This window comes from Somniosus microcephalus, chromosome 5 (assembly GCF_052327205.1).
Source record: "Somniosus microcephalus isolate GS21.2 chromosome 5, FLI_Smic_1.0, whole genome shotgun sequence".
Taxonomy (NCBI): domain Eukaryota; kingdom Metazoa; phylum Chordata; class Chondrichthyes; order Squaliformes; family Somniosidae; genus Somniosus; species Somniosus microcephalus.
In genome coordinates, this window is record NC_140991.1 from 180,161,662 (window position 1) to 180,179,382 (window position 17,721).

Here is a 17,721-nt window from a genome sequence, read left to right on the forward strand (position 1 = left end):
ATTTTAAGGGGAAGGAAATATGTTGTGTATTTTGAATGTGTATTAGAATTGTCCCACATGGGATACCGTAGTGGTGATTTGCAATGCACTATGGGAAATGTAGTGCATTGAGTGAAGAAGCACATTGTAAATAAAATGGCCATTAACTAAACTCTCCACCCCGGAGTCCTTCTTAATTGTTATATAGGTAAGGGTAAGGGTATAAAACCCCTTGAGACACAACAAAACCTATTTGAAATGAAAGGCAATTAAAAGTATGGCTTGATTCTGTTTGTATGCTAATTATTTGTGCCACAATTCTAACCATGCACTAATTTCCTTCAGGTGAAGAATATTCTGGATGATATTTTAGGGAAACTTCCTGAAGAATTCAACATGGCAGAAGTTATGGCAAAGACATCAGAGCGTACTCCTTATATTCTTGTTTGTTTCCAAGAATGTGAACGCATGAACATTCTTACGCAGGAGACCAGGAAATCACTTAAAGAACTCGACCTTGGACTGAGGGTAAAGTTATTTTACAATGTATTGTGTTGATTAATGAAAGAGATAGAACAGAAAGGAGGTTATTTTATGAGTCCACGGTCCTAGCAAGAAGCCTCAGTCGCCGGGACAGATTTTGGAAATTCAGATGTGTGCATTGCCCATGATTTTCTGCCCCTGCCTCAGCTCATCTGCTGCTGAAATCCTCATCATTGCTTTTGTTACCTCTAGACTTGACTATTCCAATGCGCTCCTGGCTGGCCTCCCATCTTCCACCCTACGTAAACTTTAGGTCATCCAAAACTCTGCTGCCCATATCCTAACTCGCACCAAGTCCTGTTCACCCATCACTTCTGTGGACGCTGACCTACATTGGCTCCCGGTTAAGCAACGCCTCGATTTTAAAGTTCTCATCCTTGTTTTCAAATCCCTCCATGGCCTCGCCCCTCCCTATCTCTGTTACCTCCTGCAGCCCTACAACCCTCCAAGATATCTGCACTCCTCCAATTCTGGTTTCTTGTACAACCCGATTTTAATCACTCCACCACTGGTGGTCGTTCCTTCAGCTGCCAGGCCCTGAGCTCTGGAATTCCCTCCCTAAACCTCTTTGCCTCTCTACTTCTCTTTCCTCCTTTAAGATGCTCCTTAGAACCTTCCTCTTCTGCCCTAACATCTCCTTATGTGGCTCAGTGTCAAATTTTGTTTGATAACATTCCTGTGAAGCGCCTTGGGATGTTTTACTACATTAAAGATGCTATATAAATGCAAGTTGTTGTTGTTTATTAAATGAACAGGTGGAAAATCCTGGGCTGTGAATACCAAATTTCCAATATGTACTCCTAGCGAGTAAGCCTCCTCACTTGGACACAGACTCGTAAAATTACCTCCGTATTTTCAATAGGTGTTTATCATTTAATCTAACATTTTACTAATTTCAAGTATTTCAAAAAGGAAATGTAAGAAGTAGGAGATGCTCCATTTCTTTAACTGATGGGCCTGGTTGTAAAACCAGGTCAGACTGATGGAATGAAAGCCTTTACTATGTAACAACTTTAAAGTTCCTAATTGAAATGAATTTGAATTGTTTCTACCTAGTTCCTAATGAATAGGAGTCCAGAGCACAAATATACTCATAACTAAACACTAAATTGTTGCTCATTATCAGAAACACTGCAAGAACAGCTGGCATGCAAAATTGAAATGCCACACTGGTACAGTTGGAGGTGCTTTTCTTAGTTTAGGACCAAACACCATTGTTGGGGAATGTAAAATGAGATTTACACTGTATGAGATGTAGGCATTTATAAATAGCCAAAATTATTAATGGAAATGAACAAGAGTGGTACAGAGCAGGATAAGGACAGATTTTCTGTGTGAAATTCAAGGTTAGAAAAAACACTTTAATTAAAGGAAACTAGATGAGTGAATCATTCCTTTTTCTGTTCCTGTTTACATTTTTTGATGCACAGGGAGAGCTGACTGTCTCAGCTGAAATGGAAGCATTGCAATCAGCATTGTACTATGATAATGTTCCCGAGATCTGGAGCAGACTGGCATATCCATCTTCATATGGGCTGGCAGAATGGTAAACGATATTGGCTTGATAAATGAATCACTTAATAGTTTATTATACAATTTAGATAATTGAACAGCTAAGAAAACTACTTTTAATAGTTTTATAAGGCTTAGTTAGATTTTAAAAATCAGCATTGGTTCATTAACATTACATATCTAATCCCATTTAAAATTTAGATTAACACTTCCCCTGGCAGAGTGAAGTATGAATAAAAGAGAAATACTTCAAAGGAGTCGTCTTCCGACTTAAGCTTCCCAATGGGGAGCCTCACCCGCCAAGAGCTCAGACCAAAAATTCAGGCAAGTGCTGTGTATGATTTCCCTACTGTTAATTTAAATGGTTGGAAAATCAAGTGCAGCGCACACCCGCATTTCTGATATGCATTACCGGGGGTACGCATTCCCTGCTGGCAGTAGGAAGTCAGATTGCATCAGATATGTACGATAGGTTTTGAAGCTATTGCTTTGTAGCTATCCCAACTAAGGGCTCCATTATAAGTGCCAAATGATGAGCTATTATTTTACATTTGATCCACTTCATGTTAAGTGCCACTGCTCCCATTGGCATATTTAATGGACTCTTAACAACTTGACAATGACTAGCAGATGCACTCCTTGGGGGATTCAACCCTGCATATTTTTAGAGCACATCTACATTGAATCTAATGGACCAAAAGGACTCCCTAAAGGCACATTGGAAATCTCTGACAGAGCCAGAGCGCTTTGCCTCTTCCCTAATAATTTTTGTAGATCACGGCCCTGAAATTCCATAGGCCCACCACAGGTCTCCCGTTGTAACTTCGTTGGGAGACCAGTGCAACATTGCATAAAAGGCCATTTACAATTGGCTTTCTACTGAAGTTATGGCAGGAGATTAGCGAGAACCATGGAATTTCAGGGCCCAAATTATGGAGAATATTCCAATCAGAATACATAAAGGTGTGCAAGTGTGCTTGACTGAATTGCAACTTACTCTCTTTGTTTTGGAGGTTCAGTGATGTTCTCTTGCGTTGCCATGAACTTGATACTTGGACTCAGGATCTTGGTCTTCCTGCTGTTGTCTGGCTTTCTGGTTTCTTCAATCCTCAGTCTTTTCTTACTGGTAAGTTTAACTGGTACTTATAGGTTCAGATATATAATGGACACAGGTAAAACCCATCATTATGACTAAATTTCACAAAAAAGACTTTTGAAAATATAATGTAATTGGACAATACAGCCCGGAAATTCCATAGGGCTACTACCAATCTGCTCCATAACTTGGCAGGAGACCAGCAGAAACCTCAGAGAAGCTGCATACTGATGTTAGAGCTACAACATTTCTAATATTTATTCCAAACTGTCCAGGTTTTCTTTTTCTAGTTTCCCAGAAGGTTCAGCAACCATTGGCATCTGCCAACATTCAGAAAATGATGCACTGGGCTGCCCTTTTCAGGAACTCAGTCTGAAACTCTAAAGGTTTATATGCAACACCATATCTCTGATTGGTCACCTTGAAGGCAACACCTTATTGCTGATTGGTCCCCTTGGAGGATAAGACACACCCAGCAGTTTCTCTGGAATGTGTAATTAGATCCTGCCTGCCTAAGTAATCAATTAGTTTGCAAAGTGTAATTCGAGCCATTCTGACTGCCTTGCTCCAGACAGAACAGAGCTCACGTAGAGCAGACAGGGCTCACCTTTACAGGTTAAGACCTTCTCCCACCCCTAAAAAGTTCCTAACCTTCCTCACACCACCAGGTTCCTGACCTTTTCCCTCCCCAACAAGTTCCTGACCTCCCCCCCCGATTCCCTCTCTCTCCCCCTCAGATTCCCCCTCCCTTCCCCCCTAAGATTCCTCTCTCCCCCAGATTCCCTCTTCCCCATCAGATTCCCTCTCCTCCTTCAGACTCCCTCTCTCTCTCTCTCCCCTTCTGATTCCCTCTCCCCCTCTGATTCCCTCTCCCCCTCCGATTCCTTCTCTCCCCCTCCGATTCCTTCTCTCTCCCCCTCTGATTCCTTCTCTCTCTCCCCCTCCGAATCCCTCTCTCTCCCATTCCGATTCTCTCTCTCCCCCTCCCCGATTCTCTAAATGGCTATGCAGTAAAGGAAAGACTAACAAAGCCAGAGAATTAGCATACGAGGGTCTAAGGCACAAATTGGAATTTAACACTTAGCAGAGTAATTGTCACCATATGAAACACCCTTTGCAATGAAATTTTTAATACCTCACCCTCATCAAAACAACACCTTGCATTTAATTAGCACCTTTAACATAGTAAAATGTCCCAAGGCACTTCACAGAAGCAATTATTAAACAAAATTTGACACCGACTGAGCCACATAATGAGATATTAGGACAAGTGACCAAAAACTTGGTCAAAGTGGTAGGTTTTAAGGAGCGTCTTAAAAGGAGGAGAGGTGGAGAAGTTTAGGAAGGGAATTCCAGAGCTTAAGGCCTAGGCAGCTGAAGACACGGCCGCCAATGGTAGAGCGAAGAAAATCGGGGATGCGCAAGAGGCCAAAAATGGAGGAGCGCAGAGATCTCATAGGGTTGCAGGGCTGGAGGAGGTTAGAGATGGGAGGGGCGAGGCCATGGAGGGATTTGAAAACAAGGATGAAAAGTTTAAAATCAAGGTGTTGACAGACTGGGAGCCAGTGTAAGTCAGCGAGCACAGGGGCTATGGGTGAACGGGACATAATGCGAGTTTGTAAACAAATTATCTACGTAGATGCGTCAGTATATCTGCACCAACAACTGCTTTAAATATTGTACAAAATGCAGTAGTCCAATTACAATCACTGACAGAACTGTTGAAATGTTTGTCACTTAAACATTTACCAAATTTACCTGAACTTCAGGAAATGTACTTGTAAGGAATAGCTGCACTATATTACCCACATCAGAACAAGATAGACAAGCACAGTAAGAACCAGATATGCTCAGTGGTGCTTCACTGAAGGAACATCGGCACTGAGGAAACATTGGAATTAAACAACTCCCATGACACATTGATTTTATTCTAATGCCTGGGAACAAATCACCAGCCCATCCATGATCAAGAAATAGTGCATTGTGCTGAAAAAGTGACATTTTTCAACGTGACATGTTGTTGCTATGTCATTGGAGTAAAATTTCCTCCATTCACTCATTTTAGCAAAATAAAAGTCAGCATGGGGTCAATTTTCACTTGACTTGCTTGGCATTATCACAGTAACAGCTTCAAAATGGAGTCAGTAGCCTTACCTTCCCGTTAACCCATACGATGTGGCCAGCTGCATATTAAAAGGGACCTACCGCCAGGCATGCTATCAACTAATATGGCTGTGTACCCCTGGCTACTCATCAAACTGCTTTGGCAATAAAACTTTGAACGACAATGGCGTGTGGCAAAAACTCTTGGATTGCAATTCAAACATTCTCTTTGCATCTGCAGTCTGGCCAACCCTATAACTCTAGGCTAAGGACTCCGCTTGCTCATTGCTCAATGGATGTTTTGGGCAATTGTTTGCAGGAGGTAGTTCTGCTTTTAGTTATGTAACATCGTCACATTTTGGGATTTTTATGACCATTTTCCACAAAGGTTTTGGGGGGAAAAAATTATTTTTAAAAGTTGAGTAAGGGTTTGAAAGAAAACTTGTACAGGTATGAAAAGGAAGGCCACAGGCTGCAGACATTTGATGTGTTAACCAGGGCACGCAGGAATAATAGGGGAGCTGTTACCTCATCCTGGGGCTCCCAACACATTCACGCTGTAGAGGAGTAGCATGTCCCTTCCTGTTGAGCTTTGCATGAAGTTAGTTTCAAAGGGAAGTGGTGCAGTAGCAGTTTGAATAGCAGCTCTTTTGACCAACCCCTGGATGGGGTAAAAAGTCAGGGACCAGGCCCCAACATTCTGTGGGAACTGGAAAGTGAACAGACACATGGCCAGTCAGGATTTGTTAAAACGGAAGTAGTGAGGGCCTTCACTACGACAGAGGTTAGAGATGCAGGTTAGCTAGAAGAAATCTTATTTAACTCAAGATGACTCACTTATATGGGGCAAGCGTGCCCTTATAGTACTGGATAGTACTAGATAAGGAAGTAGTACCATATTAGATAGGAGCAGACCAAGAAGGACTACAAGGAATACAAAGATAGTTTTGGAATGCATGTATGTAAACGCAGTGTGGTGAATAAGGTTGGTGAGCTACAAGCACAATTAGTCGTGTCGGAATATGATGTAGTGGCAATAACGGAAACGTGGCTTAAAAGTGGTGAGGACTGGGTGCTTAATATTCACGGATGCAAGGTGTTCAGAAAAGATAGGGAAGGAATGAAGGGAGGTGGGGTGGCAGGAATGGTGCAAGGGGGAGGGATTCAAATTCCTGGGACATTGGAACCGGTTCTGGGGGAGGTGGGACCGGTACAAAATGGACGGTTTGCACCTCGGCAGGACTGGGACCGATGTCCTAGGGGGAGGGTTTGCTAGTGCTGTGGGGGAGGGATTAAACTAAAATGGCAGGGGTTGGGAACCTGTGCAGGGAGGCAGAGGAAAGGGAAACAAGGATAGAAGCAAAAGACAGGAAGGAGAAAAGCAAAAGTGACAGTCAAGAGTAATCAAGGGTTTAAATCAAACATGGCCACAGTAAATAATAATGCTAAAAGGTCTAAGAGTGTTAAAAAAACAAGCCTGAAGGCTTTGTGTCTTAATGCGAGGGGCATTCGTAATAAGGTGGATGAATTAGCTGCGCAAATAGATGTAAACGGATATGATATGATTGGGATTACAGAAACATGGCTCCAGGGTGACCAGGGCTGGGAACTCAACATCCAGGGGTATTCAATATTCAGGAAAGACAGGCAAAAAGGAAAAGGAGGTGGGGTAGCATTGCTGGTTAAAGAGGAGATTAACACAATTGTAAGGAAGGATATTAGCTCTGATGGTGTAGAATCTGTATGGGTAGAGCTGAGAAACACCAAGGGACAGAAAACGTTAGTGGGAGTTGTATACAGACCCCCAAACAGTAATGCTGAGGTTGGGGATGGCATTAAACGGGAAATTAGAGATGCGTGCAATAAGGGCACAGCAGTTATCATGGGTAACTTTAATCTACATATAGATTGGGCTAACCAAATTAGTAACAATACTGTGGAGGAGGAATTCCTGGAGTGTATACGGGATGGTTTCCTGGACCAATATATCGAGGAACCAACTAGAGATCAGGCCATCTTAAGACTGGGTATTATTTAATGAGAAAGGAATAATTAGCAATCTTGTTCTGCGAGGCCCCTTGGGGCGGAGCGATCATAATATGATAGAATTCTTCATTAAGATGGAGAGTGAAGTAGTTGACTCAGAGACTAGGATCCTGAATTTAAATAAAGGAAACTACGATGGTATGAGGCGCGAGTTGGGTAGCATTGATTGGGGAATGTTACTCAAAGGGTTGACGGTGGATAGGCAATGGCAAACATTTAAAGATTGCATGGATGAACTACAGAATTTGTTCCCTGTTTGGCATAAAAATAAAACGAAAAAGGTGAATCAACCGTGGCTAACAAGGGAAATTAGGGATAGCATAAGATCCAAGGAGAGGACATATAAATTGGCCAGAAAAAGATTGGTGAAGTCAAGCATAGGTCCCTTGCAGTCAGAATCAGGGGAATTTATAATGGGGAACAAAGAAATGGCAGATCCAATTAAATACATACTTTGCTTCTGTCTTCACAAAGGAGGACACAAATAACCTCCCAGAGATGTCGGGAACATAGGGTCTAATGAGAGGGTGGAACTGAAAGAAATCAGTATTTGTAGGGAAATGGTGTTAGGGAAATTGACGGGATTGAAGGCCGTTAAATCCCCAGGGCCTGATAATCTACATCCTAGGGTACTTAAGGAAGTGGCCCTAGAAATAGTAGATGCATTGCTGGTCATCTTCCAAAATTCTAGACTCTGGAACAGTTCCCATGGATTGGAGGGTAGCTAATGTTACCCCACTATTCAAAAAAGGTGGTAGAGAGAAAACGAAGCCTGACATCGGTAGTGGGGAAAATGCTAGAGCCCATTATAAAAGATGTAATAGCAGAGCACTTGGAAAACAGTGACAGGATCGGACAGTCAACATGGATTTACAAAAGGTAAATTGTGCTTGACTAATCTACTGGAATTTTTTGAGGATGTAACTGGTAAAATAGATAAGGGAGAACCAGTGGATGTGGTGTATTTTGACTTTCAGAAGGCTTTCGATAAGGTCCCGCATAAGAGATTAGCGTGTAAAGTTAAGGCACATGGGATTGGGGGCAAGGTACTGACTTGGATAGAGAACTGGTTGGCAGACAGGAAGCAAAGAGTTGGAATAAACGGGTCTTTTTCCGAGTGGCAGGCAGTGACTAGTGGGGTAACGCAGGGATCGGTCCTAGGACCTCAGCTATTCACAATATCTATTAATGATCTAGACGAGGAAACTAGATGTAATATCTCCAAGTTTGCAGACAACACAAAGCTGGGTGTGTGTGTGTGCTGTGAGGATGCCGAGAAACTCCAGGATGATTTGGACAGGTTGGTTGATTGGGCAGATGCATGGCAGATGCAGTATAATGTGGATAAATGCGAGGTTATCCACTTTGGTGGCAAAAACAGGAAGGCAGATTATTATCTGAACGGCAATAGATTGGGAGAAGGGGAAGTGCAACGAGACCTGGGTGTCCTTGTGCAACAGTCGCTGAATGTAAGCATGCAGGTGCAGCAGGCGGTTAAGAAGGCAAATGGTATGTTGGCCTTCGTAGCGAGAGGGTTCGAGTACAGGAACAAGGATGTCTTGCTGCAGTTGTACAGGGCCTTGGTGAGACCACATCTTGAGTATTGTGTGCAGTTTTGGTTACCTTATCTGAGGAAGGATGTTCTTGCCATGGAGGGAGTGCAGCAAAGATTCACCAGACTGATTCCTGGGATGGCAGGAATGACGTATGAGGAGAGATTGGGCTTATACTCGCTGGAGTTTAGAAGAATGAGAGGGGATCTCATTGAAACTTATAAAATTCTAACAGACTAGATGCAGGAAGGATGTTCCTGATGGCCGGGGAGTCCAGAACCAGTGGTCACAGTCTAAGGATAAGAGGTAGCCCATTTAGGACAGAGATGAGGAGGAATTTCTTCACCCAGAGAGTGGTGAACCTGTGGAATTCTCTACCACAGAAGGCAGTTGAGGCCAATTCATTAAATATATTCACGAAGGAGTTAGATATATTTCTTAAGGCTAAAGGGATCAAGGGATATAGGGAGAAGGCAGGGATAGGGTACTGAACTTGGATGATCAGCTATGATCTCATTGAATGGCAGAGCAGGCTCGAGGGGCCGAATGGCCTACTCCTGCTCCTATCTTCTATGTTACTGTAGTGTTGGAAAGAGAGGATGTCCTTGAGGGGGTTAGGACATAAATTTGGTTAGAGTTGAGAAGCAAAAAGGGTATGATCACACTATTGGGGGTATTCTATAGGCCCTCAAATAGTGAGAGATGGAGGAGCAAATCTGCAGGGAAATCACAGATGTGCAAGAGCTATAGAGTGGTGAAATTGGGGGACTTTAATTACCCAAATTTCGATTGGGATAATGTTAGAGTAAAGGGAAAGGAGGGGGAGGAATTTCTCAAATGTGTTCAGGAGAACTTCCTTGACCAGTATGTCCTTGGCCCAACTAGGAAGGAGGCGTTGCTGTATCTGGTGCTGGGGAATGAGAGGGGCCAAGTGTCTGTGGGAGAACACTTGGGTAAGAGTGATCATCGAATCATAAGGTTTAGATTAGTAATGGAGAAGAGCAAGGAACAATCTAAAGTAGAACTTCTAAATTGGAAGAGGGCTAACCTCAATGCGATGAGAGGGGATCTAGCCAGGGTAAAATGGAACCAAAGATTGACAAGAAAAACTGTAACGGAACAATGGGTGATCTTTAAGGAAATGTTTCAGGCTAGGTACATTCCAACAATAGGGAAAGGTGGTGGAACCAAAGCCAGGGCTCATTGGATGATGACGAGGGAGATAGAGAATATGTATGTCAGATGAATTCTTCAAGTGAGAACCAGGCCAAATATGAGAATAGAATGGCAGTTAACATAAAAGGGAACACAAAAATCTTCTACCGGCATGTAAATAGTAAGCGAGTAATAAGAGGCGGGGTGGGGCCTATTAGGGACAAAAAAAGGTGATATATGCTTAGAGGCGCAGAGCAAGGCTAGAATACTTAATGAGTACTTTGTATCAGTGTTTACTAAGGAACAGGATGCTGACAAAATATCAGTAGAAGCCGAGATGGTAGAGATAATGGATGGGGTGAAAATTGATAGGCAGGATGTACTGGAAAGGCTGGATATGCTTAGAGTGGATAATTCGCCTGGTCCAGATGACTTGCATCCCAGGTTGCTAAGGGAAGTGGGGGTGGAGATAGCGGAAGGGCTTAACATAATCTTCCAGTCTTCCCTAGATACGGGGGAGGTGCCAGAGGATTGGAAAGTGGCAAATGTGACACCCTTGTTCAAGAAACATAGAAGATAGGAGCAGGAGTAGGCCATTCGGCCCTTCGAGCCTGCTCCGCCATTCAATGAGATCATGGCTGATCATCCAATTTCAGTACCCTGTCCCTGCCTTCTCCCCATATCCCTTGATCCCTTTAGCCTTAAGAAATATATCCAACTCTTTCTTGAATATATTTAATGAACTGGCCTCCACCGCCCTCTGTGGCAGAGAATTCCACAGGTGCACCACTCTCTGGGTGAAGAAATTCCTCATTTCAGTCCTAAATGGCTTACCCCTTATCCTTAGACTATGACCCCTGGTTCTGGACTCCCCGGCCATCAGAAACATCCTTCCTACATCTAGTCTGTCCAGGCCTGACAAAATTTTATAGGTTTCGATGAGATCCCCTCTCAATCTTCTAAACTCCAGTGAGTATAAGCCCAATCGACACAATCTCTCCTCATACGTCATTCCTGCCAACCCAGGTATCAGCCTGGTGAATCTTCGCTGCACTCCTTCCATGGCAAGAACGACCTTCCTCAGGTAAGGCGACCAAAACTGCACACAATATTCAAGGTGCGGTCTCACCAAGGCCCTGTACAAATGTAGCAAGACATCCTTGTTCCTGTACTTGAACCCTCTTGCTACGAAGGCCAACGTACCATTTGCCTTCTTAACCGCCTGCTGCACCTGCATGCTTACCTTCAGCGACTGGTGCACAAGAACACCCAGGTCTCGTTGCACTTCCCCTTCTCCCAATCTATTGCCATTCAAATAATAATCTGCCTTCCTGTTTTTGCCATCAAAGTGGATAACCTCACATTTATCCACATTATTATAGTGCATTTGCCATGTTTCTGCCCAATCACCCAACCTGTCCAAATCGTACTGGAGTTTCACGACATCCTCCTCACAGCATACCCTCCCACCCAGCTTTGTGTCATCTGCAAATTTGGAGATATTACATCCAATTCCCTCGTCCAGCTCATTAATATATATTGTGAACAGCTGGGGTCCTAGGACCGATCCTTGCGGTACCCCACTAGTCACTGCCTGCCACTCGGAAAACGACCCGTTTATTCCAACTCTTTGCTTTCTATCTGCCAACCAGTTCTCTATCCAAGTCAATACCTTGCCCCCAATCCCATGTGCCTTAATTTTGCACGCTAATCTCTTATGCGGGACCTTATCGAAAGCCTTCTGAAAGTCCAAATACACATCCACTGGTTCTCCCTTATCTATTTTACCAGTTACATCCTCAAAAAATTCCAGTAGATTAGTCAAGCATGATTTACCTTTTGTAAATCCATGTTGACTTTGTCCGATCCTGTCACTGCTTTCCAAGTGCTCTGCTATTACATCTTTTATAATGGACTCTAGCATTTTCCCCACTACCGATGTCAGGCTTACCGGTCTATAATTCCCCGCTTTTTCTCTACCACCCTTTTTGAATAGTGGGGTAACATTAGCTACCCTCCAATCCATGGGTACTGTTCCAGAGTCTATCGAGTTCTGGAAGATGACCAGCAATGCATCTACTATTTCTAGGGCCACTTCCTTAAGTACCCTGGGATGTAGATTATCAGGCCGTGGGGATTTATCGGCCTTCAGTCTCATCAAGTTTCCTAACACTATTTCCCTACAAATACTGATTTCTTTCAGGTGTAAGGGTGTAAGGACAATCCTAGTAACTACAGGTTGGTCAGTTAAACATCAGTGGTGGGTAAGGTTTTATAAACAATAATCAGGGAAAAAATTAACAGGCACTTGGAGAAGTTTAAGCTAATTAAGGAGCGCCAGCTCAGATTTGTAAAAGGAAGATTGTGTTTGACTAATCTAATTTAATTTTTTGATGAAGTAACAGAAGATTGATGAAGGGAATGCAGTTGATGTTGTCTATATGGATTTTAAGAAAGCGTTTGACATAGTACCACATAAAAGGCTGGTTAACAAAATTGAGGCTCATGAAATAGGTGGGTCAGTGTTAGCTTGGATAAGAAATTGGCTTAAGGACAGAAAACAGCGAGTCGTGGTACGATAGCAAAATACTGCAGATGCTGGAAATCCGAAATAACAACAGAAAATGCTGGAAAAACTCAGCAGGCCAGGCAACATCCGTGGAGAGAAATTAGAGTCGACGTTTCGGGTCGAAACCCTTTTTGAGTCGTGGTAGATGGTTGTTCTCAGACTGGTGGATGGTAGACAGTGGTGTTCCCCAAGGGTCAGTGCTAGGACTGCTTTTTTAGATTTTTATATATATATATATATTTAAAAAATTACATTTGAATAGAGTAAAATTTCAAAATTTGCCTATGATACCAAACTTGGAGGTGTGACAAACAGTGAGGATACCAATCAACTGCAACAGGACATAGATAGGCTAGCAGAATGGGCAGACAAGTGGCAGATGGAATTAAATACATAGAAGTGTGAGGTGATGTATTTTGGCAGAAGGGGTAGGGAGAGGCAATATAGACTTAATGGTACAGTTCTAAAGAGTGTGCAGGGACAGAGGGACCTGTGAGTTAATGTGCATAGATCTTTGAAGGTGGCAGGACATATTGAGAGTAGTTAGCAAAGCATATGGGATCTTGGGCTTCATAAAATAGAGGTATTGAGTACAAAAGCAGGGAAGTTATGCTGAACCTTTATAAAGCTCTGGTTAGGCCACAACTAGAGTATTGCATCCAGTTCTGGTCACCACACTTTAGGAAGGATATGAAGGTCCGAGAGGGTGCAAAGGAGATTCACCAGAATGGTTCCATGGATGAGGGATTTTAACGACAAGGTTAGGTTGGAGAAGCTGGGGTCATTCTCCTTGGAGCAAAGGAGGTTGAGGGGAGATTTGATAGAGGTGTACAAGATTATGACAGGTTTGGATAAGGTAGACAGAAAGACTGTTCCCATTAGCTGATGGTACAAGGACTAGGGGACACAGATTTAAGGTTTTGGACAAAAGATGCAGGGGGGATGCGAGAAAGAACTTTTTTTACGCAGCGAGTGGTAATGACCTGGAAGTCGCTGCCTATGAGGGTGTTGGAAGCGGAGACGATCAATGATTTCAAAAGGAAATTGGATAGGCACTTGAGGGAAATAAACTTGCAGGGCTACTGGGAGAGCGGGAGAATAGGACTGACTAGATTGCTCTACTGAGAGCCAGCATGTACTCGATGGGCTAAATGGCCCCCTTCTGTGCCGTAATATGACTATGACATCTGTGTTGTGGGGGAGGGAAACAACTAATTCTGTAAAATTCTTAAGCAATTATGCAGAGCATGGCCCGAAAGAATGAGTGGCCTTTGGATAAGATGTGCCTGACTGTGGATGTCACCAAGAAGACCAAAGAGGATTATAGTCATCCACCGAGAGAAGGTGCCTACTTTCATGGACTCTTCTTAGAAGGTAGATGTAAACATTTATATTTTAACAAAGTTGGAATCTAAAAACACCTTTAAATTATATCTATATGTATAAATCGGTCGATCTGTCTGTCTGTCTGTCTGTCATTCTGTCTGTCATCGCCTGTGCATCTGTCGGGCTATGCGCTCGAAAGTTACAGGGCGTACCTACGCACGCGTTACCTCCAAAGAAAGCTTACGCTTCCGAGACGGTTTTAAGCGTATTTACGTTTCGGCCGGGCTAAAATCGCGCCCGCGGTATCTGAAAAACCTTCAACGTTCCGCTCATTAGCATCTCATTATCTGCTCATTAGTGACAGAGTGACCTCGAGGTCGACCAATCGTACGGCGGCTTGCTGCCGCGTGCGGCCGGGCCCTCCTACGGTCGAGTGACGGGACGATTGGCCAATCCTACGCTTTGGTCACCTGACGGTCGACCAATCGGTGCGTGGGCGGGCCTCATCGTTCTGAACCGAGGTGAGTAGCCGCCATCTTGCTTCCATTCTTTTTCCTGCTTTCTGCGTCTTTCTTTTCAAATATACATTTCCAGCAAAATAAAATTCAATTTATTAAATTCTTTTAAAATAAATCACTCATTTGTAAATATTTTATCTCACCTGAACATTCTTTTTCCTACCTTTGCCCGTTTTTTTCTTAGGCCTGAAAGCTGGGCCTTTCTTGCCCAGCCAGGCCCGAGCTAGGTAACTGGGCTGCTGCTAAGCTCCTCACCACCACCCCCCCCCCCCCGCCGTGTCACGTTACCCGGGCAACGGCGTCAGCCACGAGGGTCAGGGTGCGCGCGCAGCAGGAGCAGGTGAGACTCTGTTCCGCGCTCGGCTCGGGCGGGGGGGGGGGGGGTGGGGCTCTCGAGAGTGCGGATCGGGTTACCCCGGCAACGGGAGTGCGGGCCGGCTGGGGCTTGGAGAGCGCGGCTCTCGGCCGGGGGGGGGCGGGGCTTGGAGAGCGCGGCTCTCGGCCGGGGGGGGGCGGGGCTTAGAGAGCGCGGCTCTTGGCCGGGGGGGGCGGGGCTTTGAGAGCGCGGCTCTCGGCCGGGGGGGCGGGGCTTGGAGAGCGCGGCTCTCGGCCGGGGGGGGGGGGGGGGGGCTTGGAGAGCGCAGCTCTCTGCCGGGGGAGGCGGGGCTTGGAGAGCGCGGCTCTCGGCCGGGGGGGGGGGGGCGGGGCTCGGAGAGCGCGGCTCTCGGCTGGGGGGGGGGGCGGGGCTCGGAGAGCGCGGCTCTCGGCCGGGGGGGGCGGGGCTCGGAGAGCTGGGCTCTCGGCAGTGCGGGGCTGCGGGGCGGCGCGGCAGGGTTACCCCGGCAACCGGGCGTGGCCGTGCCTGTCTCTCAGCCTCAAGCCCTCCCTTCCTCACTCCCCCCCCGCCCCCCCCCGCTCTCCCTTCCCCCCTTCCCCCCCTTCCTTCCCCCCCCGCCCTCCCTTCCCCCCCGCCCTCCCTTCCCCCCACCCGCGCTCTCTCTCTACCCCCAGTCGCTCTCTCTTTACCCCCCAGTCGCTCTCTCTCTTCCCCCCCCAGTCGCGCTCTCTCTCTCTCTCTCCCCCCCCAGTCACTCTCTCTCTTCCCCCCCCAGTCGCGCTCTCTCTCTCTCTCTCTCTCTCCCCCCCCACCCCAGTCGCTCTCTCTCTCTCTCTTCCAACAACAACATGCCCTCGAAAAAGCCTCGGCACCGCCGGGCACTTCAGCTAGTGTCATATAAAGTAATGGAAAGAAAATTGTCTTTATTACCTTGGTTACAAATTAGTTTATGTGTTCTTTGTTGACAGGTTTTCAGTTCAGTTCACATGGTGATGCTAAAACAAATGCTTATTTGAAAGGAAGTAAGGTCTGGAGTGTCTATAGTGATGCTATTACTAGAATATTATCCTGATACAACCAATAAATACTTAAACTAAATCAGCAAAGCCAAAGGATGTTGAACTACATTACCAAAATTGTAAATACAAGTCAGAGGAAAGTAGTACAATGCGCTAGTTAGACCAGACTTGCAGTTTTAGTCATCAAGACACAAAGGATACATTCGAGTGCTGAAGGCACTGCAAAGAGCTACAAGGCTGATCCCTATTGTCTGGGGGTCTGAGTGTGAGAAGGGACTGGAGAAACCTGGGCCTAGAAATTCATTGACGCCACTTTTGGGGCGCTAAAGTGGGGCGTCCGCTAAAGTTTGCGGCCGCCGCCAAATCGATGCCACTTCTCCGATATTCATTAGCTTCGCCCTAGGAGTTCGGGCGAGCGCTAAAACTGCTGCTGGACGCCTCTCTTTGGGCGCTAAGCCGGAGGTGGTGATCGATAGCGCCGAGGCCGGGCGCAGCGCAGGTGCGGCCATCTCGTCATTGACAGCAGACACCCTGGCGCCGGCCAGCTCTTAAGGGGGAAGGGTCGACTGTGTCTGCTGCCACGCCCTGGATAGTGGAGCCCTCCAGCTAGGCCTGAACACTGCTGCTGGACCCAAATAGCGCCTGAAGACATGGAGAAGGCCCGTGAACGTGTGCAGCGCTTCTCAGAGCGCGATCTGAGTGTGCTGCTTGCTGCTGTGGAGAAGAGGCGCCATGTTTTGTACCCGGACAATGGCAAGAAGGCGACGGTCCGCGTCTACAGGAGAGCCTGGAGGCATGTCGCCAGCAAGCTGTCAGCCAACAGCGACGTCCCCAGGACCGGTGCCCAATGCCGCAAAAAGTTAAATGACCTCACACGCATTGTCAGGGTGAGTACCCTTTCCAGTGACCTCCTCATCCTTGCATGTGCACCTCACATTATGGGCAAAGGGACCTGAAAGCTCTAATGGCCAGCCTTCATCCAGCAGCTATGGGACAGGCATGAGCATCAATTGCACATTCTGCACTTAACACACTGGCCAAGCTATTCCACCATGGGAGGCATTGCACACCAGATCATGGCGACACACTGGCCAGGCTATTCCACCATGGGAGGCAGTGCACACCAGATCATGGCGACACACTGGCCAGGCTATTCCACCATGGGAGGCAGTGCACACCAGATCATGGCGACACACTGGCCAAGCTATTCCACCATGGGAGGCAGTGCACACAAGATCACGGCGACACACTGTACTTAGAGGCCGTCCTTTCTCTTGCAGGCCAAGCTGGTGAATAATCGCAAGAGCCGGACTGCGACCGGGGGAGGCCGACCCCATATCCAGCCACTCACCGACCTGCAACATCGCGTGGAGCGCCTCATGGGTGGCCGGGTGATTGGGCCCGTTGCATGTGGAGATGCCGACCCTGTTCTGGGCAGCAATGGTAAGGATATCACCTTTTGCACCTCTCTCGTCCCACTTGCGCATCAGATCTACATCCTTTGCCACTGTCCGACCAATGCGCTGAATGCCACCACTCATGCATCCCGCACTGATGCCCTCTCCTCACTCTAAAGCTACTCTTGTGCCTTCCTGCTTTCAGATGGTGAAGAGGAGGTCCCTGAACTTGCCAGTGACAGACCCTCCGAAGAGGAGCAGGAGGAGGAGCAAGAGGAAGGCGGCCCATCAGGGGAACCCTCAGCCGCGGCCACCCAGGCCAATGTAGGGGACACGTCTTCCCTGGAGGGCAGCGTGGCGGAAGTGTCGAAGGGGAGGGGAGCTCCTGGGACCTGCGGGCTGCAGAAAGGCGGGAGGGGGGTGGAAGCTCGGCGGCCTTCTCCCCAGAGGGGGGAAGCGTGGGAGGGGAGTCCAATTGCTGGGCCCAGCGGCCTCCAGCAACGCAGGAAGGGTCGGCCAGCTCGGCGGCCTTCTCCCCAGAGGGAGAGTCCGGCCTCCAGTCAGGAGA

At 46.5% G+C, this 17,721-nt stretch overlaps 1 protein-coding gene across 1 annotated transcript in view; it reads left to right on the top strand.

Moving 5' to 3' along the window:
- The window catches only part of LOC147117455 (dynein axonemal heavy chain 11-like), a 224,177-nt gene that overhangs the window by 202,317 nt on the left and 4,139 nt on the right, over positions 1-17,721 (top strand). The window contains exons 19-22 of the mRNA XM_085988452.1: positions 325-507; positions 1,953-2,068; positions 3,048-3,160; positions 13,790-13,930. Coding sequence (XP_085844578.1) covers positions 325-507; positions 1,953-2,068; positions 3,048-3,160; positions 13,790-13,930 — 553 coding nt within the window. The remainder of the gene's footprint in view (positions 1-324; positions 508-1,952; positions 2,069-3,047; positions 3,161-13,789; positions 13,931-17,721) is intronic.